A 22,279-nucleotide genomic window follows, 5' to 3' on the forward strand; every position below is an offset into this window, starting at 1 on the left:
CCCATCTTCCTAACTTCATTTCTGTTTTATGTTGAACTCATCCTTCCTCAGCTTCACAGTTCTGCATCATTCCTTTCCCCTCCACATCCAGGCATCTTCGTTTTTCTTCTTCCTCCTAGGCTGCATGTGTGCTGCATGAGCTCTTTCCTCCACCCTGGAGATACCTTTCTATCCCAGCTTCTCTACCTTTTCTACTTTTTCCACCATTTTGGCTGCCACTCCCAATGCTGTTGTATCTTGTTTGGATTCTTCTAGTGGCCTCCTAATTGAGCCCCTAGGTGCCATACTTGCACCCCTCTAGTTTACTGGCCACACTCCAACCAAGGTGATAGCTATAAAACAGAAATTGAATCATAGCACTCCCTGCTTAAAACCGCATATTGGGTTCCCACTGTATATAGGACAAATTCAAAAATCCTTAAAGTGTCCCCTAAGGCTCTGCATGTTCTGTCTAGTGCTGTCCTGTTACTCACTGTGATCCACTCAGTGTGGACTGCTTTTTGTCCAAGCTTCCCCCTTGCTTTCTTTCTGTCTAAATTTTTTTTGGAGGGGGAGGGTGTCAGAGTGGTGATGATTCTTAATAAGCCTCTTAGAGGCTCATAAAAAAAGAGACTGTCCACACAGGGTTTAGATAAAGCTCTAAAGTGGGGAGTGATTGGAGAGCTCAGAAAATGCTTCGCTATACTGGAAGGCATCACTTTTGCTGGAAAATCATCTAAACCCTTCTTTAAATACTAAAATAATACATGCTTAAGATAACAGCAACAATAAAAAACAACAACAGAAGTGATCTTCAGAGATGTCCTTCCAGATTTCCTCTGCCTTTATTAGCATCTATGTAAACACATATACGTTCTTTTTTGGACAAACAAAAATCATAGTTCCTCTCCCAGAAACAGCTGAGCCTCAGAATAGAAGACTAGGAATTGAGATGTATTTACGACAACCCCCTGTAGAAATTTCTGTTTGCTTTTCCCATGGACTGTGAAGACATTCACGTGAATCATCCATTTAATAGTTTAACGTTGCCACCGTCCCCACCGAGGGTGGGAATGCACCCCGGTTACTGCGAGCTCTGCCACACTGTCAACAGGGCTGCTCGCGCTCAGGAAGCTGCCCCACGCCGCGCGGGACCTCTGTCCAGGGGTCCCAGGGTGCGCAGCAGTGAAACTACACCTTCATCTCCTATGGGTGTCATCAGTCATTAATTGTTTGCCGAGGCAATGCAGAGCAAAACAGAAGACCTCTCGTTCTAGTTTCACGTTCCTTATTGCTCATGGTTGAGCATATTTTTATATACTTACTGGTAACTTGTGATTCTTCTGTGAATTGCCTATTTTTGTCTTCTACTCTCTTTATTAATAGGTTGTTTTTTCACGCATCTGTAAAAGTTCTTTTATAATATTGAATGTTGTGAGGGACACGGAGATACGCCACGCAGCTCTGCCTTCAAGGAGGGGCTTGCTGCCTGCACCGCTGGGAGTGCTGTTAGCAGACAGGCTTCAGCTGTGGGTCCCTTCAGGGATGGCATCAGCTGCACAGCCACCTTGCCAAGGCCACACCCTTACCCTAGTGGCTTACACCAATGACTGCTGTGATGGAAGGAAGGTTATAAAGGCCCAGCCATTCTGGCCCATTAGGAGGCAATTCTAACAGGCCAGTTACCTCTGGAACTCCCTGTGTGGTCTGCCAATTATTTGGGTCGCATTGCAACTGGACTTCTCCCTCAGACAAATCCTGAATCCTAGCCAGGCCAGCGTGGCTCAGCGGTTGAGCATTGACCTATGGCCCAGGAGATCGAGGTTCGATTCCTGGTCAGGGCACATGCTGGGGTTGCAGGCTCCATCCTCAGTAGGGGGCCTGCAGGAGGCAGCCAGTCAGTGACTCTCTCATCATTGATGCTTCTCTCCCTCTCTCTGAAATCAATAAAGACATGTTGATGTTTTAAAAAAATCCTGAATCTTTCCTTTGCCTTCCATGGAGATTGATTCTAAGAAAATTTCCTTATAAATATTTTCTTAGGTTCTGCTTCCCTGTAGAATCTGTTTTGTGGAAAATACATATTTCAGATATTGTGGTAAATATTTTCTCAGAAAATATCTCCTAGGCAAATATTGTGTCAGGACCTTCACACAATCTCTTCTTACGCCATTTTCCCTTGGCTGTCTCCTACTTCTTTAGGTATCAGCTTCAGTGTCTTATCCTCACTGAGGCTTTTCCTGACCTTCAGTCTAAATCAAGTCTCCCTGTAATCTTCTGTCATAGCTTCCTATATTTTTCTTCACAGCACTTACCCCAGTTTTAATCCTATCAATAAATCTATTTGCATATTTAACAGCTGAATTCTTCACCAGACACTAAACAACATGAGGACAGATAATTTTCCTATTTTTTCATCTATCTTTAACTAGTTACTGATAGATAGTTCCTGATACATAGTTTATCTTTAGTAAATATTAGTTAAATGAATGAAGGGATGAATAAAGGAAGGAGGGAAAGGATGAGTTCTTTTTCTAAAAACGTGATTTCCAAACAAAGAAAATACCTCAGCTACTGAGTTTGTACCACAAGCATCACCAACTGAAATTATGAAACATTCTGCATTCTTTTTGTGCACCGTGAAATTCTTTTGTGGTGTGGGTATGAAGATTGATATAAATTAATTCTGTCTCTATTTTCTTGCAATGGATTGCTTAAAATTTATTTTAAGGAATTGCCTTTGGAACCCAGGGTTCTTTTGAATCCAATTTGAAAACCATTATTCCATATAATTAGCATAGTATAAAGAGAAAAAAATAGAAGTTCTATGATTAAACCTTTTAAAGACAAAATTAATTTCCACTGCTCAAAGCCTAAAGGGAAAATTTAGAAAGTGGGCAGAGAAAATGGGTTGTCTCATTAGATTTTGTTCAGGACCTATTATTACCAATTTACTAGCTCACCCTTGAATTGGATTAGAGTATTACCATGATTACTATATTTATAATGTTACAAGGGATTCATAATGTGTCATTTGGAGCTGAAATTTCTCATGATTATTTTAGCCTACAAGCAGTAATAATATTTAATCAAGCAAAACTTTCTATTTTTTCATGCCATTTAACAATATGTAGTTAAATCACATGTGATTCTTGTATGATGGATACATTTTATTACATCCAATTTAGTAACAGAAAGCCTAAAAGCTTAATACCAAATGCACATCATTGGGACTTGGTTAAAAGCAACCTGATTGTCTTCTGTTTTTAAGAGGTATATGGGATTTTTTTCACATATATACAATCATTCAGAAAAGAATTGTTACATGCTAATAACAATTTATTTTTCCCAGACAAAGAGGGAATAAAACTAATTCTCATTTTTCAACCAATTATGTCTCTGTTTGCTGGGTGAGTCTGCTTCTTGGACCATTTGTTTCTTCAAAACTCAATCAAAATCTCTTAAAACTGGGAAGAAAAATATTTTAACAAATAATTAGAGGACACACCTCTTATCTGTTCTTCAGTCTTGACAATCTTAGAGAAGAATCCAAGGGCAAAGGAGAAAGAATATATGCCCCCCCCCCCCCTTTACTAAGTGCTTGCCACCAGAGGTTCTAAGGTAGACTTTAGAGGGTCGGTGAACTTGGATTTTAAAAAAGGTTACTTCTTCATTTTTATTTACTTCTAACTATAATTTAGAAGTAGTGGTACTATCTATAATCTAGAGTAGTGGTAGTATCTATGATTTTTGTCTCCAGTATAAATGGTATATAATTGTTATATCATTTTCCTGATGTTCCAGATGCCTTAAATATCATTATCAATACATCAAAATTACATTAGTTATTAGATCTGCTGCTAGATGTAGTCACTTAATGCCTTGGTGAAGAAGAAGTATGTTATTAGGTCACAGTGTTTTTTCAAAAATGTTTTTGCAAATATAGGCCAATATGATTGGTTTACTCTTTAATGATACATTTTGTTTTATGCATTCACAAACATTATTTTGAGGTGTTCGTAGGCCTCATATGGCTGCTAATGGGGTTAATGGAATAAAAATGGTCAGAAACTGTAAGCAGTTATTTTCACCCTTATTAGACCTAACTTTTCCCTTTTAAAAAAAAATGAGGTGAAATTCACGTAACATACAGTTAACCATTTTAGCTTATACCATTCAGTGGCACCTGGTGCAGTCACAATATTGTGTAACACCACCTTTCTAGTTTGAAGACATTTTTATCACCCCAGAAGAATACACCATTACTCCCATTCCTCCCTCATCCTATCCCATAACATCCACTAATCTTTTTGTTTCTGTGGATTTGCCTGTTCTGCATATATCACATAAAAAAGAATCATACAACATGTATCCTTCTGTGTCTGCCATCTTTCACTTAGCATGCTTTTGATATCCATCCAAATTGTAGAAAGTATAAGAACTTCGTTTCTTATGGCTGAATAATATTCCATTTTTTGTATATAACACAATTTGTTTACCCAACTCAACAACAAAAAGACCAACAGCTTTCCTCTAAGTAGCTGTTTAAAAACCTCTTTCAAACAAATCTACTTGTTCTCAGGGACACTTCTGATAGTGAAAAGGTAGGAAAAGAACTTTGAAACAATGTCACTTCAGAAAATAAAACAAAATTCATGGTTTGCTGATAGGCATCCTAAAGGCAGAGCCACCAAGATCGAGGTTGTGGAGACTCACCATTTGCTCTGTGTCAGGTGGTTTGAGGTTCAGACCCACTGGAAATCTTTTCTTCACTTGGACCAAATATATAACATACTTTCTCCATTCAAAATACCCAGAGCTATGCCCTTGTATTTAAGATGAACAATCTTTTCAATAATTTTTACAAAACATCCTGCTGAATTATCATAGAGGTATGGATCTGGCAAATATATATATATGAGATCTGTGAAATATGAAGAGAAAATGATTACAGGTGAACTGTTGCCTCACTTAGAAACTTATCCTTTATTATATTAAGAAGGCTCCAAAGTGAGAGTTAAATTACTTTCTATTTTATACCTGCATATGTGGAAAAAAATTTTTCTTTTACGTTTCAAACTGTGTTCAATAATTCTTCAAAAAGGACCTCTAAGAATTTAAGCTTTTCCTTCAAGTTTAGTGGATTTGGGTATGATGAAGGAGGTGGGTAAAATTATATTAAAAATTAGTAGAACATTTGCTTAAAAATAAAATGATATACAATTTTCTCAATAATAATAAAGAAACGTACGCTAGAATGTGCGAAAGAGTGGCACTGAGCATGGGATGCCCACATTCCACGGACCCACATTCCATGCTAAGTGGAAGGGGAACCTACTTCCACTTAACATGAGATGATGACCGGTTGTGCGGACCAGGCTGCAAAAGTAGCGTGGCACACCCGTGCTAAAGCAAGAGGTGCAAGCTGAGGGCAAATGCGTTATAAACACAGCAGCTAAAGGTACTAATGACACTCTTACAGGCGCTAGTTGAAAGTAAAATAAAACATGGTTTTCATTAGGTGATAAAGGGAACTTCAGCTACTATACGAGAAAATGAATGGAGTATTCCCTAAATTTAAATTACCACACTAGATATTGTTTCAAAAGTTTTTGAGGTGTTTCTCTTGCAATCATTTTTATTTTATCAACTTTTTTTTCAGAGCAGTTTTAGGTTCACAGCCAAAATGAGAAGTTACAGAGGCTTTCCTTATACCTCCCCCCCCGCCCCAGCCATCTCCCCCACTGTCAATGTCCCTCATTAGAGTGGTACATTTGTCCCAATCAAACTTTCATTACCACTTAAATCCTTTAGTTTACATTACAGTTCACTCTTGGTGTCATACATTCTATGGGTCTTGACAAGTGTTTAATGGCATCCACCCATCATTACGGTAACATGTACAGTAGTTTCACTGCCCTAAAAATCTGTGTTCTGGCTATTCACCCCCCCCCCACCTTAAACCCCTGAACTTATTTCTGTCTCCATAGTTTTTCCCCCTCCTAATTCATATGGTTGAAATCATACAGTATGTAGCCTTTTCATATTGGTTTCCTTCAATTAGTAATATGCATTTAAAGTCTCCGCATGTCTCTTCACAGTTAGATTGCTTATTTCCTTTAAAACACTGAGTAACATTTCATTGTCCGGATGATCACAGTTTATTTACCCATTCACCTACTGAAGGACATCTTGGTTGCTTCCCAGCTTTGGCATTTTTAAATAAAGCTGCTATAATCATCCATGTGCAGGTTTTTGTGTGGACATAAGTTTTCATGTCCTTTTGGTAAATACCAAGAAACATAATTGCTGGATCATATGGTTAAGAGTATGTTTAGTTTTGTAAAAAATGTCAAACGTTCTTCCAAAGTGACTGGAGCATTTTTTCATTCCTATCAGCAATTAATGAGAGTTCCTGTTGCTTCATGCCCTCGAAGCATTTGGTGTTGTCAGTGCTTTGGATCTGGGCTGTTCTAATAGGTGTAGTGGTATCTATTGTTTCAGTTTGCAATCCCCTAATGACATGATGTGAAGCGTCTTTTCATATGTTTATTTGCCATCTGTCTATTTTTTTTTGGTCAGGTGTCTGTTCAGATCTTTTTCCCATTTTTAATTGGGTTGTTTTCTTACTGTTGAGCTTTTAGAGTTCTTCGTATATTTTGGAAACCAGTCCTTTATTAGATACGTGTTTTGCAAAGATTTTTCTGCCAGTCTGCTTAATATTTCAGCTAAAATTCTCTTAGTGAGAATTCTTAGTGAAAATTCTCTCATTACCATCTTAGTGAACATTTAGAATTGAACTTATTTCATTTAAACAAATTCACTTATTTAAATGTTGCATATTTTCCCTTACTAATACAAATAATTTCTTACTTTAAATACTTCATAAGTAACAGTTCATGCAATATTTGTACAGCATTTTTGAATGAAATTATATAGGTAGTAAAAGGGGGCCTTCGATTAGTTAGAATTTCTCCTAAAATATTTTCTCAAGCAAGAAGAAAACACACACGATTAGGATTAAGTTCAAATGGGAGAACCAGAAAACAAAAACAAAAACAAAATAATATTTATGACTTCTATAAAGTAAGTGTTTTTTTTTCTTTCTCTCATGGAAAGTCCAAAGATAAGTGTTCTGGAAATTACGACAGCTCTGCTCCACAGAGTGCTGTGGGACGCAAACCGCTTTCAGCTCCGAGCTCCCCTCACCCCGGGGGCTGCACTGACCTTCATGGACAAGGTGGCATCCAGGCTCCGGGAGGCAGAACGCAGGCGATGGTGAAGGGGAAGAGGTAAAGGGTGAGCTAACTGCTGCCTCCCCCCCCAGCTTTATTGAGATACAATTGACACACAACACTGTAAGGTGTACAATGTGATGCTTTGCTACACAGATATATTGCAAAATTATTACGATGAGGTTAGTTAACACCTCCCTCATCTGGCCCAGTTACTGTTCTTTTGGTGTATGTGTGTGATGAGAACTTTTAATAACTACTCTCTTAGCAATTTTCAAATATACAATACAGTATTGTAAACTCTAGTCACCATGCTGTGCATTACATCCCTAGAAATTATTGGTCTTATAACTGGAAATGTGTACCCTTTAACCAGCATCACCCCATTTCAAAAATTATTTTGCTATAATTTTGAAAGGGGAGTACTGATCCTGGGGGACAACTAGTAGGCTCTGCACCCACAAACTTATTCCATCTCTTTGCAATCTTTCTTACTATTTTGCTCTTTCTTCCTTTTACCCGTTTTTAATCAGGTTGTTGGTTTTTTTCATTTTTTATTTTTAAGAGGGCTTCGTATATTTTGATAACAGTCCTTCATGAGACATGTCTGTATTGTACTGGTCTTAGCCTATGGAAAACCAGCGTGGTGGCTAGACCAGCCCTTGTAGTTGTTATTATTATTGCAAGGCACCCTTCAGCAATAACCATCAGAAAACTTTGAGAAGATACAGGTTTATTACTTAAAAGACCTAGAACTTGCAAGCACACCTGGGCTAGGTCATGGAGAGAGAGCATGAACATGGGCCTTGGGTTTTGCTTTCATTAGGGTGGAGGGTGGGGGCCTAGGGTTTCTTGGGCTCAGTCTATTGATGAATTTAAAACATGAGAATGGGGCCGGCCGGTGTGGCTCAGCAGTTGAGCATCAACCTATGATCCCAGAGATGGCTGTTCGATTCCCGGTCAGGACACATGCCTGGGTTGTGGGCTCTTTCCTCAATAGGGGGCGTGCAGGAGGCAGCTGATCAATCACTCTCATCATTGATGTTTCTATCTCTGTCCCTCTGCCTCTCCCTTCCTTTCTCTGAAATCAAAAAAGATATATTAAACAAACAAACAAACCAAAAAGCATAAGAATGGGAATTTAAAGCTGGGAAGACAAAACAAATGGCCCAAGTGGTTTGCTACTGAAATCAACAAAGATCTGTAAAACAAAGGACCACAGGGGGAGGCAGCCTGACTCTCTCTAGTGTGTGTCTGGCAATGTGTTTATCCGATACAGCCGGCTTTGAGGCTTTGACTGGAATGCCCCTTGAAGCGGATGCCTTTGCCTGGCAATTAAAGAGTAAGTTAGGCACTTGCATTATAAAAAAGAAAAAAATGGTCAGGGCTTACACTACAATGTCTTCTGCAATTATTTTCTCTCTGTCTATGGCTTGTCTTATTTTTTTGAGGTCTTATTGCTTTTACTAAGAAAATAAATTTATTACAGCATAATATAATATTTCAAGATCTAAAGGTAGCAAAGCTTTTGTTGTATTGTCACGATGATAATTTTGTTTCCTGGTAGAATAATAGTTAATATTTAAATGGGAAATGATATAGAACTTTGACATGCATTTAGAAGGAAAAATGTGGTTGATAAACAATGGATAAACATGAACTCTAGGCAACACCTAGAAATATTTTTGGAACATTTATTTGATAATATGCAAATACTTTAAATGTTTGGTAACATGAAAGTATTTTTTAAATTCCCCTTTTAGATAAAGAATTCAAAAGGCCAGTGAAACATTATGGTCTGTGTGCCCCAAAACAGGTAAAGTAGAAAATGTTTAAAATTCTCATTACTTTTATTAAATACTGCTATGTTTCATGGCCCGGTACCCCAAAGCTAACTACTGGCTAGCAAGCATGAGCAATGACAATTAGAAAAATTTTAAATTTGCTTGCTTATCATGTTTTAAGGAAAATAACTTATTTTAGAAACACGTTATTTTTATAAAAGTTAACACATAAATGACTACTTCACAATTCTAAAATTCTTTTCTTTCTTATTAGGAGTATCCAGCATTTCAGAAAATGACAACTATAACCACGGTAGATTTTGTCTTTTGCTTACCAATGCTAAAAGCAGAAACAGAACTGGGATTCACTAATTATCTAATTTTTCTTTAGTTACAACTCCCATCCCTACCAAAGTTTCATAGTTATGGGAGTCTCTGGGACATCAGCACTTTAATAAAGGACTTTCTGAGATGGCTGTCAGCCTCTGGGGGGATGGCCTTAGCGGCTTTGTCCGAGTCATGCCCCTTTGCAGGGAAGCCCACATCCAATCATTTGGGGTTATGAAGACCCAGTGGTGTTGGCCGTACACTAGACAACTCTACTGGCCATTCAGCTCGAGTGTTCTACAGGGTCAGCTGAGGTTGTGGCTGTCACCCAATCTTGCTTTTTCACCTTTACTTCTACATACCAGTCTCAAGGGTACAACCTAAAAACACAGCTCATACTAAACTTGACCTCAGAGCCGGCTTCTCAGAGAATCCAACAGATGAAATACTTTAATCTTCACTAGGAGCTCTCTGTATTGTCTCCAACTCAACATGCCCCAAGGCAAGTTCATCACCTGTCTCCAGTTTCTCTCCCATTTCTATTTCCTTATATTTGAGAATAACACCACATGTCTTTTGGTTATTCTGTCTAGAAAACTTAGTGATTTTTTGACTCCTCCATTGTCATTTTTCTACTTCCAATCAGGCATCATATTTTGTAATTTTTTTCAAATCCAACATTCCTTTCTGTTTCCACTGCTAAGACTAATGCCTGGGTCTGTGCAACCTGATATTTAGTTACTATCAATATGTGGAAACCTTCACTCTTATTTCCTATTCTGGTCCCTCCTACATATTATTTATAAATCAGTTTTCCTAAATAATTAATTTATAAAATCAATTCCCTATTCAAGAACTCTGGTGGTTTTGTATTTTGTAAACTCTGGAAATGTTATTTATGTTTAATTGTCTTTACTCTCCAACATAGTTGTTGGATTATAATTAAGCATTATGTAATAAATACTACCTTCAGAAATTTGTATTTAAAAAATTTAAAGAACCTAACCTAGTTTACCTATTATTGCTTCTTATCATTGATATTACACACTCTTGATTCTGATTCTCAAATATTTCAGTAAATTGTAGAGAATGAAAGATGGGGATGTAAGTGATTAACAATAAATGAAAACTTAATAAAATTCATTATTTCCTTTACTGAGTATCTAATAAACTTGGTAACATTTTTAAGAAATAACCTACAAAGTGTCAATTTTTTTAAGTAAACATTTCATATTCTAAAAATGCTTAACATTGTTATTGGTTTTTTTCAAATCGAGATGCACATAGCTTATTGGCAGTTAAGATAGATTGCCAGCTTAAGAAAGCTATTGGCAAGAGGGCCCTCAGAACTATGTGCTAGATTCTCTCAATGGATAACTGCAAGTTTATGAAACAGAGCATGGTGTTAATTTGAGGAAAAATACTCAGGGAAAATTCTTCTTTTCACCGTTTCCTAAAGAAAGCTATTGTTTTTAATGCCATGAAGCAATAGCATGTCTAAAAAATCAGACACCTGTGATTTTTTATTTTATTCTAAGAATCTATAAGATCTAAGATCATTAAAATTAACCCACAAGTTTGTCTCATTAGGATTTTGTCTTGTTAAGACATCTGAATTTGAAAGATTAATAGAACAATTAAGCTTTTTTGTTTCACAAGGAAATAATAAAATTATACAGCTATTGTGATATATGTACAAAAGAAATTTCTCCCTTTGTTATGGGAGAGTCTGCCTTATAGTTTAGCCTAGTCAAGTTGAGACATTACAAAGGCACTGCTTTTGACAAAAACATGTTAGGATTTACAATCTAAGTAGAGTCTAAATGGTTAGTGACAATATCTCCTAAAGATTTTAGCTGTCATGAAATAATTGGAGATGCTGAAAGAACCCAGGTGCCCAGCAGAAAAAAATGGGAACCCTGTTCATAATTGGGTGGAAATACATAGAGTGCTCACAGACCTTTCCAAGGAAGTTGTACTATAAAGGAAGAAAATGACATTTGTGGCAGACTGCTGATTGTGCTCCATTATTCATGTTTCCCTTTTTCTGTAGTAGTAGTATGACTCCTAATTTTTATGTGGGCCTAAGACCACCCAGAAAAAAGGCTGTTAGTTGTGGCCGGTAGACTAAGTTCTGCTTATTGGGATGACAGTAGAAGTGGTGTATGCAATTTCTGGGGTGTGTTCTTAGGGGAAGGAGTACAACCTTCTTCTCCTCCCTCTCCCTCTCCCTGCTTTTCTCCCTCCCTCTCCCTCTTGCTCTCCTTTCTTACCAGGTGAAATAGGATATGATGATTAGAGTTGTAGCAGTTTTTTTGAACTACGAGGGTTACCTTAGCCAAGGAGATCAAACACATGAGGGCAAAAGATAGAAACAACTTGCTCCCTCACATGGGAGAGCCTTGTATCTCCTACCTCCAAACATTTGTGTTGATTAAAATTCTGACTGTTGCCTAGATAGAAGTACTATTCTCTCTCTATAAATTACATGATTACTATAGAGTCATCTTAATAATATTTTTTGTTTTTTGCTTTCAGGACTTTCAATCAATTTTTTTAAAATTGTCTATTTTGTTAACATTAAAAACCAGAGGATGTAGTTTGTGGCCATAGAACAGAGAGAGGTTAACTAATTTAGACTAGGATCAGATGTGTGATCGTGACTTAATCACTATAAATTAGTTAATATAATCTATAAAAAGATGTTTCTCTTGTAAGAGCCAGGATTTTAAGTAAGAATCCTATTTTTTCATGAATTTATGTATTCATTGTGTTTATTAACATTTTATTTATATTACAGTATTCTAAGAAATTATTTTAAAAATGCCTTCTCTTTTAACTAAAACCATTTCACTTAGGTTTTGCAAAGATCACCAGTGCACTTTTTTGGTCTTTCTGTAGAATTGCTGCTCTTCTTGCTTATACTTTTGTAGAATAATAACTGCAATACTTAATTTTTTTAAAAAAGTTTAAATTTCTACTTTAAAAATCTTATTTACTGCTCTCTTCAGGATTCTCTCAGTACGATTTATTGAGAACTCACCTTCATGTTTGACAACAAGGAGGTCATTTGATGACCTTGAGAAGGTAGAGGAGGCCCGTTTGGACTGAAATGAAGAAGTGGAGATCCTGTCTATGCACAGTTGTTTCCACAAGTTTTTCTGCAAAGTCTGTAACTAGAATTTCATATGCTAATGAAAAAGATTTGGTGAGAGGGAATTTCAGCAGCAATTTAATTAAACAACAAGGGTGACATTATTACATGCAAGGCATGGTGCTGCATCCTGCAAGGACACTAAATCTTGAGTCCTAAATGCTTGGTCCCTTAACAATCCAGGGTGAAATAGGAAACATGATAGGGTCACAAACGTAAGTACAGTACCAAGTGCCATTAGAGAGGTGAAAATGTAAGAAAAAGGAAGGACAAGTCACCTTTACTTGGGTTAAATAAGAAAGGACTTCATGGAGGAGATGGAAGTTACTTCTTGTTTTTGCTCTATCAATCAGTGTCATGATCAAGTCTTCACAAGGGAGTTCTTACTCGTTAAGTCTCTTCATGTTTTGTGTGTGTACGCTTGTCGCCTACATTGAGCAGGATCTAGAGCAGCGCCTGGCACACTCAGTATTATGTGATTATAATAAAAATATGATGATAGCCAACACTGACTGGTTGAGCGAAGAAACGAATGCATGTGTGCATTGATAAGTGGCAGGGAGCTCCTCAGGGGCGGGGCCTTGTCCTGCTCACCTTTGGACCCCGGGCTCGCTGGGGGTGGGTGTGCATGCCCGGCCATTCGCTGAGAGCTCTGATTTCTCAGCTCAGTGTCCGGGGCCAGCGTGGCCCCGGCGGGGACCTAGATCCCAGCCCCAGGCCGCGAGTGACGACTCCGGGCGGCAGGGGGCGCCGGCGCGCGGCGGGGCGGGCCCCGGGCACATCCCGCGGGGAGCCGTACCGCCGCCGACGCCATGCGCGCGCTGCTGCTGCCGCTGCGCACCCGCTGGGGCTGTCGCGCCCGCGCCCTCGTCGTCGCCCGCCCGCAGGGGGGAGCGAGCGCTGGGCCGGGGCATCGCCGCACCATGGCCAAGTACCGCACGGAGGAGCGCGGCCAGCTCCACTCGCCCGGTTACCGCCTCTTCTTCAGTAAGTAGCCCGCGGGCCGCGGCCCGCTGACCGCCTGGGCCACCGCGCGGCCTCCCCCCTCCTGTGGGCCCTCCGCGGTCGCCAGGCCGGCCGCACCGCCTTCCGCACGCGGGGGCCCGCTCCGAGCCGCCGGAGCCGCCAGCGAGGACAGGGGCGGTCTAAGTCCCCAGGGGCGGAGCGCCGAGATGCTGGGAGGCGGGCGGCGCCTCGGCGCCCTGGGCGCGGCCGGCCGCCCACCCCGAGCCGCGTGCGGCCGCCCCCGGCGCCCCGCAGCCGGCCCCGAGCGCCGGCCGCCGCTGCGGGGTCGCGCCGCTGCGCGGTGGAGGGAAGGCGCGGAGCCCCCGCCGGCCCCCGCCCCGCCCCGCGGTGCGCGTGACGAAGCTCCTCCCGCCGCTGCGATTGGAGAGGCTGCAGGGCCCGGGACGCGGCTCGGCCGGCGCCCGGCTCGGTGGGGCCGCGCTCCCAGGAGCTCTCAGAATCGGGAATTGAGACTCACAGGTTTACACCTCGAACGATACCCACGATCACGACGTGTGCCCCAGGCTCGCCCCCTCCCCTCCCTCAATGGAACGGGCCCACGCCCAGGTGGTGAAGCGCTTTCAGGGCCCTGACCAGCCAGTTCAGACGGGAAAGGACCCAGGTCCCCGTTATTCTCATTTTTCTTTGCACGCAGGTATTTCATTGTGGAGTTAGCTATAACCTGAAAATATCAAGGCTGGTTGGTTGACTTCAGAGCCCCAGGGGTTGGGGGTGCGGAATACTGTAGTTATTTTTTTCTGTAAAGCCGGCCTTGCATTATCCCCACCAGCTCTGGACTTTCAAAACTAAGCTCGAATCCTGGATTCAACTCAGGGCTGTAAGAATTATATGGCACACTGTACGCGAAGTGATTAGTCACAGGGTCTAGAATATAAATTACTATGAATAATACCTGTAATCATTATTGATATCTGTAACTTATAAAATGTTTACACATACCCGATCTGAGTTTAGGGTTGAGGAGTATTTAATGGCAGAGAAAATTGGGCTTTCCTAAAGTCTTGGGATTATAATGCAATTAGTACTAAAATTCCCTTTTTCTTCAAAATTGTTTGCTTTTCCCCTCCATGCTGCATACATACTCTTTTTTCATCCTTGTTTGGTCAAGACTGATCAGATGGACAGGAACCCTTAACAAGAAGTACCAAATTTCTGAACAGATTGTGTTCCAAAAGGTAATATACAATGTGATGACTATTGGAACAGTTTTTTCATAGAAACTGTGTTATAAAATGGCACTTGGGTTTTTAAGCAGATAAAAACATCTTCAACGTATGATATGGTGAAGGTATTCTAAATTTGCAATATGTATAGTAATAAAAGACAATAGTCAATAAATATTTATGAAATGTGTTTGGCATTGTTAGGCATAGCATTGAGGAGATTTAGTTATGAGCCCTGTCCATGAGATTCATAACATTAACATAATTAGTTAAGGAGAATATAAGAACACTAAAAAATATTTTGTTTGAATGCTAATTGAGAACAAATAGTCTTGCAGAGCTGGGAGCATATGGTGTAGGCGACAAGCACTGACTTTGGAATGGGGAGCCCCAGGCCTTAATCCTGGCTCTACCATAAACTCTCAATGTGTGCTGTTGGGCAGGCGATTGCTTCATTTCTTTCTCACAGGGCCACTTTCTTTAGCTGCAAAAGGAAGCAGTTGGCCTAACAGTGATCTTCATGGTCCTTCTCAGCACTGATATTCTTTGAAGACAATGGATGAATAATAGGTATTCTAACAATCTCTATTAGGGCATTTCTGAGGCTGTATTGTATATTGGCTACTCACTGGCTTTTTCTTTAGCTACAAGTGTGTTTCAGACTCATGATTTTTCTGTAACTAGAATGCCACAAATAAAATGTTTTTCACTCAGTTGGGGTAAGACGAAAAGAAGAAGAAAAAGTTTTACTGAGGTAAATGAACAAGACTTGGAAGAAAGGGGAGTGTGGTTTTGCAGAGGGGCCAGGTGGTGAGAGAGTAATTGGAAGGTATGTTGGGTTAAACAGTTCCTTAACTAAACGCCAGATGGCATCTTCGGTCCAGGACTGTGAATACTTGCTGGGAGGGGTAGGACAAAGTGAAAGGAAGCCCCTTTAGGGTAAGGGGAAAACAGTAAGCAAATAGCTCTTTATAAAGATGCTCACAGATGGGATATTTTTAGTTCTGGCAGTGCCTATATGTGGGACTAAGGTGCAGTTCTATCTCACTTCAAAGAAAAACATGAGTATAGCCCTACTTGGCTGAAAAGTGTTCAGCATTATTAAAATGGAATTATTTTCCACATTCCCGAATATATCTGGAATACCAGTGCAGCAGGAGTTAGACGATTTTTTAGTTTATGTCTGAAAATGACTTATCTGCTGCCATTCAGAAGAATCAGAATAAATGATTGATGTAATATTCTTTTTTCCCTTTTAATTGGTGTTGAACTTTATAGAAACAGTGTTGAAGTGAGAAGACAAGATGACATAGGAGCAAGAGCATCCTGGTGGAATCATCAGGCCTCTTTGGTGCCAGCCCTGGCCCTGTTAGTAACTTTCTGTGTGGCCTGAGTGAGTCATTTAACCTTTCTGTACCTCATTTTATTAAACCATGGAAAGAAGAGATTGAAGTAGATGATCATTTTCCAAACTGGGCTTAGCTGAACACAAGTATCCCATGGGGTACTATTAGGTTTTCTTTAAAAAAGGTCTTCATGGTTTAATAAATGAACAGAACACTTCCTGTTTTGTCACCTTCTTGGAGAGTCATAATGTGCCTATTAAAGTTCTGGGAAATTCTGATGTCACTTGTCCAAAACTTTTGAACCCCAGAGCCCCTGTTTCCCAGAACATTTGTTAACATCCTAGTGACTCTTAGAGTTTCATGGAATTTAGTTTGGGAAGTGCTGAGTGAGATGATTTCTGAAACTTCAGAAGCAAGTGTGTTGTGGAAACAGTTCTACACTAAAAGTCAAAACACTTAGGTTGTAGGCCTGGCTTGACTCTCTTGGGTACCTGAAAAGTGGGGATAGCACTAATAATTTTATAGAATTGCTGTGCTGATAAATGAGACTGTGTAAAGATTATCAGCGTCTCACACATGGTAGATATCTAATATACTATATTATTTCCTTTCCCATTTGACTTTAGGACATAAGACCAAAATTCTTGTTACATTTTGTGAAAGGTGAAAACCAGAATGTGGATAAAATAGAATATTTTGAATTTATTAATTCATAGGTCTCAGTTCTTTAATTCATACTGCCCTGCAGTCTTGAATTAATTGTGAAATCATAATGCAGTTATACTTACTTTTATGGGACCAAAGACTGCATGTCAATATTCCACTTTGGTAGCCTGCATATTTTTGCTTGTTCTGTTTCATTAGTAACTTAAAAATGTACTGTACTGTTTTATATTTTTAAACTTTTCTCAAAGGGTGGGGAGAAAATATACTTTTCATAATTTGGATTTTTGTTACTGTGGGGTAGGCAACTGGTTCCCTTACTGAAACAGTGCTGTGGATCATTGCATTTGTTATGAGGATGAGTCATGCAGTTCTTTAACAATGAATTTCTTTTATCATTTATAGTTATCATATGCTTATATTGAAATTACTATAGGTTTTCTTTAAGTATGTCATTTTAGTAGTAGGTAGGATCCGCCATTGAATGTACCATATATTTGGACCTCATAAACTTCCCTGTGAAGAATCCACAAAATATGTGTTTGAATCTTAAATATGTGAGTTTCTGTAACCTTTTTTTTTTTTTTTAAAGTTGGCCAATATCATAGAAGTTGAATTGACACAATAGAACATAATTGTTATTGTGTGAATATAGAAAATTATATTTATTTGGTTTTCATCACTGCTAAAGTTTCCAGTAAGAATCTCTATAAGTGGTTTCAATAATAGTATGTCATAACTCACTGTTATAAAAGAAAATTATAATAAGATAACTTAAAAATGATAGAATAAAATTTTATTTCAGTCCAGTTGAAGGGAGAGTTTTTACACTGCTTGGCAATATCCATTGTATGTTGATTGGCTTGATAGAATTTGTTAGGTTACACCTAGGGAGGCATAACCAGGCTTGGTTTTTGACAAGAGTGATTACCTAGACAAGGTGCCAGGGTGACTATAATTGTTTATCTTACCTCCCTTCTAATAAATATCCTATCAAAGTGATAGTAATAAAATAAGATGTCCCTAAAACAACAAATAAGAAGGAGCCATCAGATGAAAAACAAATGGAGATTTGCTTATTGATGCAGTGTGGAGGAAGCCCCAGCTGAAGTGTATGTGCTGAGGGGTGCAGTGTAGGAAGAAGGTGGACTGATTTGCAGAACTTTAGGTTGTAGACATGTTGATGTCATAGACTCTCCAGAACATGAGAGTGATGTTGAGCTTAACACAGGAGCATTAACTTAAGTTTTATTATGGAGTAGCACACAGATGTTTACCATGCAGGCCTAAGTCTGGAGGAAAGGGCTTATTCCTTTTGTAGAAAGTGAAGAAAGTGTTTGAGAGGAAGTCGGGCATCTGATGATGTTGCTGCCCCAGCAGAGCTCTCTGCATTCTGGCCAAGTCAAACGTTAGCAGCCCGCTTCCTACCTGTACATGTCCACGGGAAGCTGGCCCTTCAACAGGCCTCTCCCATGTGTGTACACATCAGTTTTTCCAATCAGTGTTTCTAGTCTCTTATTCTTAAAAATAAACCAAATAGTCAAGGATCACCTTCAGTCAGGCTTTCTTCACTGCTGCTCTACCAAACTGTTTGTCAAGGCCACGTGTGACCTCCATGTGACAAATTTAATGATCCATTTTAAGTTCTTATCTCATGGGACCTCAAGGGTACTTTTCACAGTCAATCCCTTTCTCATCTTTATTTTTTGCCTCTGGGACAACACTTTCTTAGTTATTCTGTTTTGATGGTTTCTCCTTTCTGCAGTCTCCCCTGCTGGATCCTTCTATAATTTTGAACTTTAACCTTTGAAGTGCTCTAGGACTCAGTTTTTTAGCACTCTCCTCTACCTGTTCACTCTCTAAAGCAGGAGTTGGCAAACTCCTCTGTGAAGGACCAGATAGTAGGTAGACTGTGGGAGGGCCATATCGTCTCTGTCACAACTAGTCAGCTCTGCTGTTGTAATGCAAAGCAACCAGAGATAAGTCATAAAAGTATGGGTATGACTGTTCCAACAAAACTTTATTTACAGATATAAAACAGGCCATGGGCTGCATTTGGCTCAGAGTCTGCTGACTTTGCTATTATTCTGGGTGATCCCATTCAGTCCCATATGCTTCCCAGATTTGTAACATTAAGCCCCAGTCTCTTCTAGAACACAAAATTTACACATCCTGCTTTCCACTCTGTATTCCTACTTAAATGTTCACAAAGCATCTCAAGGTTAACATGTACTGTTGTGGGTGGTGGGAACGGCACCAGGTACTAGACCAGTGGGGTCAGACCAGACATGGGTTCAGCAACCCCAAAACTTGAGTTCTGGCTAGGAAAGAATTCAGAGCCAAGATTCAAACTATAAGAGAACATTTATTTGGAAAATTAGAGGTAGAAGTAATTTGTGGAAGAGATGGGCTTAGGAAACAAGTTATAGAGGTAAAAGAAGGGCCTTTGGAGCTTGGAAGTGAGTAAGGTAATGGTAATACTCCTGGGGGAACAGGGAGGGGCAGGCTAGGGTGTGCTCTTCTTGGAGCCTGGGTCCTCTGTCCTAAGGGATTTAAGGGTGGAGATTTTAGGAGAGGTCCCAGGGGAAGATCTCAGTAGAATATTCAGCAGCTTTCCAGGCATGTCCTTTCCTGGTCTAGGTCTCTACTGGCTGATAGGTTGGCACCAGGGCAGGGGTTCATCATCCAGTGCAGCTAGTCCTGAGGTCAGTGGTGGGGTCACTTGTCTGGTTTTGTTGCTTTTCTGGGCCTGGAGCTGAAATACAACTGAGGCCTAGATGTTATCACTAAGGAGGAAAGATCAGGGGGTCCGAACCACATGACCAGCTATACACTGGGGGAGGAAAGGTCACCCTGTGGGCAAGTTCCCACCCTGCAATTTTCCTTTGCTAGGCACCTAGGGCTTTCGGCCCTGGTGACCTGTTTTGTTTTGTTTTTATCTTTATCTGAGGATATTTTTTCCATCGATTTTTGAGAGAGTGAGTGAAACATCGAGGTGAGAGAGACACATCGATTGGTTGCCTCCTGCAGGAGCCCGGACTGGCTGGGGATCGAACCCAAGACCCTTCAGTCCACAGGCTGATGCTCTAACCACTAAGCAGAACCAGCCAGGGCCCTGGTGACTTTCTGTATCTGGCCATCGTCCTTGCTCTGCTCATGTCTGTCTAACTGCTTAGCACAGTACAAACCAGAAATCCTGACCCCTCACATTTCTCCTGTGTTCACATCTATAACCAATAACCTAGGAATCTTTCTTATTGCCTCTTTCTTTGACCCCACATCTAGTTCATTAGTCTCTTCCCTTTGCTCTGCTTTTAAATGTATCCAGAAGACAGTTATGTCTCTCCACTTCCACTCCTGCCCTGTTTTCCATGTTACCATCATCTTTCATTTAGCCAGTAGCTTCCTGCTTCCAGCCTTGTCCCCCTGTAGCCTGTTTTCCTCACACAAGTCATCTTGATCCTTTTGACGTGTAAGTCAGGTCGTGTCCAGACTCTGCTCAAACCCCAGTGGCTTTCCATTTCACTCAAAATAAATTTTAACTATTTACCATAGTATACAAGGTCCTGTGGGACCTCCTCTGAATTTGTCACTCACCACCCTTCCCTTTGATCTTGTGTTCAGCCCTCCTGGCCTCCTTGCTTGTTCTCAAACATGCTGTGTATGCTCTTGCCTCGGCACCTCTGTGCTTGCTGTGTGCCTGCCGTGTTTCTCCCTAGATGTCCGCCCGACCACGTCATCACTCTATTCAGCTCTGTGCTGAGTGTTAACTCATCAGGGAGCTCTTTCCTGGCCTTTTGGTGTAACAGTATCCCCTTCCATTATTCACTCTTTTCTTGCCCTGATTAATTTTCCTTTGTGTGCTTATTGTACCTGATATAGTAAAAACATACTCATATTTGTTGCTTCTGTACATCCTTTCCCCCTGAATATAATTTCATTAGGAGGGAATTTGTACACCTGGTACCAAAAACGGTGCTTGGTGTAGTATTTGTGTTCAGTGAATATTTACTGCATGAATGAATTTATGGAGACCTTTTAAATTAAATGGGAAAAGAAGAAAATAGAAAGAAGAGAACTTGAATTTTAAAAAGTCACATGGGTGTCCGAGATTTTAGAAGCTATTAAAAAGGAAGCGGAGGCTATGAAGAAAAGGCAAAGAACAAGAACTCTTGGAAATTAGAGTATGGTTGTTAATACAACTCAGTAGACGTTGTAGTGGGTTGAATGGTGTTCTGTTGTTTGAGGCCACCAAGTCTGTGGTAGTTTGTTACGGTAGCCCGAGGAAATTAATACAAAAAAGTTAGAATATAAAGTAATCTGCCAGAAATTTTGAACAAAATGTCAGAAAAAAAGAGGTAGAAAGAAGAGACACAGAGGAGGGAAGATGGTGGCACTCTGACAGGAAGCAGAGAGCCCTTGCTTCCAGCCATAGGCCGTATTTATAGGTAAAATACTGCATAGCCAACTTGGAAAAACAAGAGAAATATACCTGAGTGGATATATTTTGAGTAAGGAGCACTGAAGAAACATCATAGAGTCTGGTAAGAGAGGGAGGGCATAGAAAGTGGGAGACCCCCTGAAGCCAGTGCTGGTCTCCGAGCCCCGAGGGTTAGAGGCTGCAAAGCTCCCTCCCCTTGGGAGTGTGGACTGTCATCCAAAAGCTGGGATCTCAAACCTGGAGTGGGGGAGAAGGGAAGGAGAGCCTTGCAGGGCAGGCAGAGGGAGCCAGGGCAAAGTGTGCCTGTGAAGAGGGAACTGCACCTTCCCAGTGAAACAAAGTGCCTAATAGCGGCAGCTGGGTCAGGAGACTTTCACCCCAGGTGCTGACCTCAGGAAAGGCTGTCTTGCAAGGTGTGGCTTCCGTATAGATAGGGAACAGAGGGCTGCAGTCAGCAGTGACCTGCAGGGACCCTCTGCTTTCCTGTAAGCATTGTGTAGAACCCCAGAAAGTATTTGAACTGTGTGGTACGGGGAAGGGGAAGAGAGCCCTCCCGCCGCCAGAGGGAGGGACTGGAGCCATCAGTGGGGCAGATTGGGACTCCAGGCACTGGAGCTGCTAGGGGGTGAATGGGAGATTTTTGACCTGCCCTGAGAGGAGCCGGGATAGTGCGCAAGGAGCTTCCCTACCCTTACTGAGATCAGCTGTGCAGGAGACCTGCATGGGGCTGACTTTGTGACCCCTCTTGCTTGGTTCCTAGGTGCAGGGGGCACTGGGACCTCACAGGATGGGTTCTCTGCCTGTTTGTTGTTTTGTGTGTTTTTGATTGTTGAAGAGGTGTCCACCTTCCTGGATAGCATTGGGGAGACAGGCCAGCAAAAGCTGGGATTTGTGTCTGCATTGTGAAGAGTTTGAACTCTCCCTGTGAGATCAGCCAACCAGATCTGGGAAAGGAGGGGCAGAGCACACCTAGCTCTCCTGCAGGCTACAAACACCACCCCCAATAGGAAAGGGGCTGGTTCAGCTCACTGAAGCCCCAGATATCCCCCGCAGTGCACAGTCCTGAGGGGGAAGGGAGAACAGCTCACAGGACAACATTACAAGAATAATACTCTCAGGGACTATTGTTTGGGAACTGGAGGAAAAGCTTAAAGCCCCTTC

The 22,279-nt window shown here is 40.8% G+C and overlaps 1 protein-coding gene across 2 annotated transcripts in view; it reads left to right on the plus strand.

The window, feature by feature from the left end:
* The first annotated feature begins 13,291 nt into the window (after positions 1 to 13,291).
* The window catches only part of PPA2 (inorganic pyrophosphatase 2), an 84,054-nt gene continuing 75,066 nt past the window's right edge, over positions 13,292 to 22,279 (plus strand). Inside the window, exon 1 of one of the 2 annotated variants that reach the window (XM_087826269.1) lies at positions 13,292 to 13,466. In XM_087826269.1, the coding sequence (XP_087682395.1) occupies positions 13,292 to 13,466 (175 nt within the window). The remainder of the gene's footprint in view (positions 13,467 to 22,279) is intronic. The other variant, XM_087826274.1, reaches the window with a different exon arrangement.

Source organism: Miniopterus natalensis, chromosome 1, assembly GCF_054644295.1.
Source record: "Miniopterus natalensis isolate mMinNat1 chromosome 1, mMinNat1.hap1, whole genome shotgun sequence".
Lineage (NCBI taxonomy): Eukaryota > Metazoa > Chordata > Mammalia > Chiroptera > Miniopteridae > Miniopterus > Miniopterus natalensis.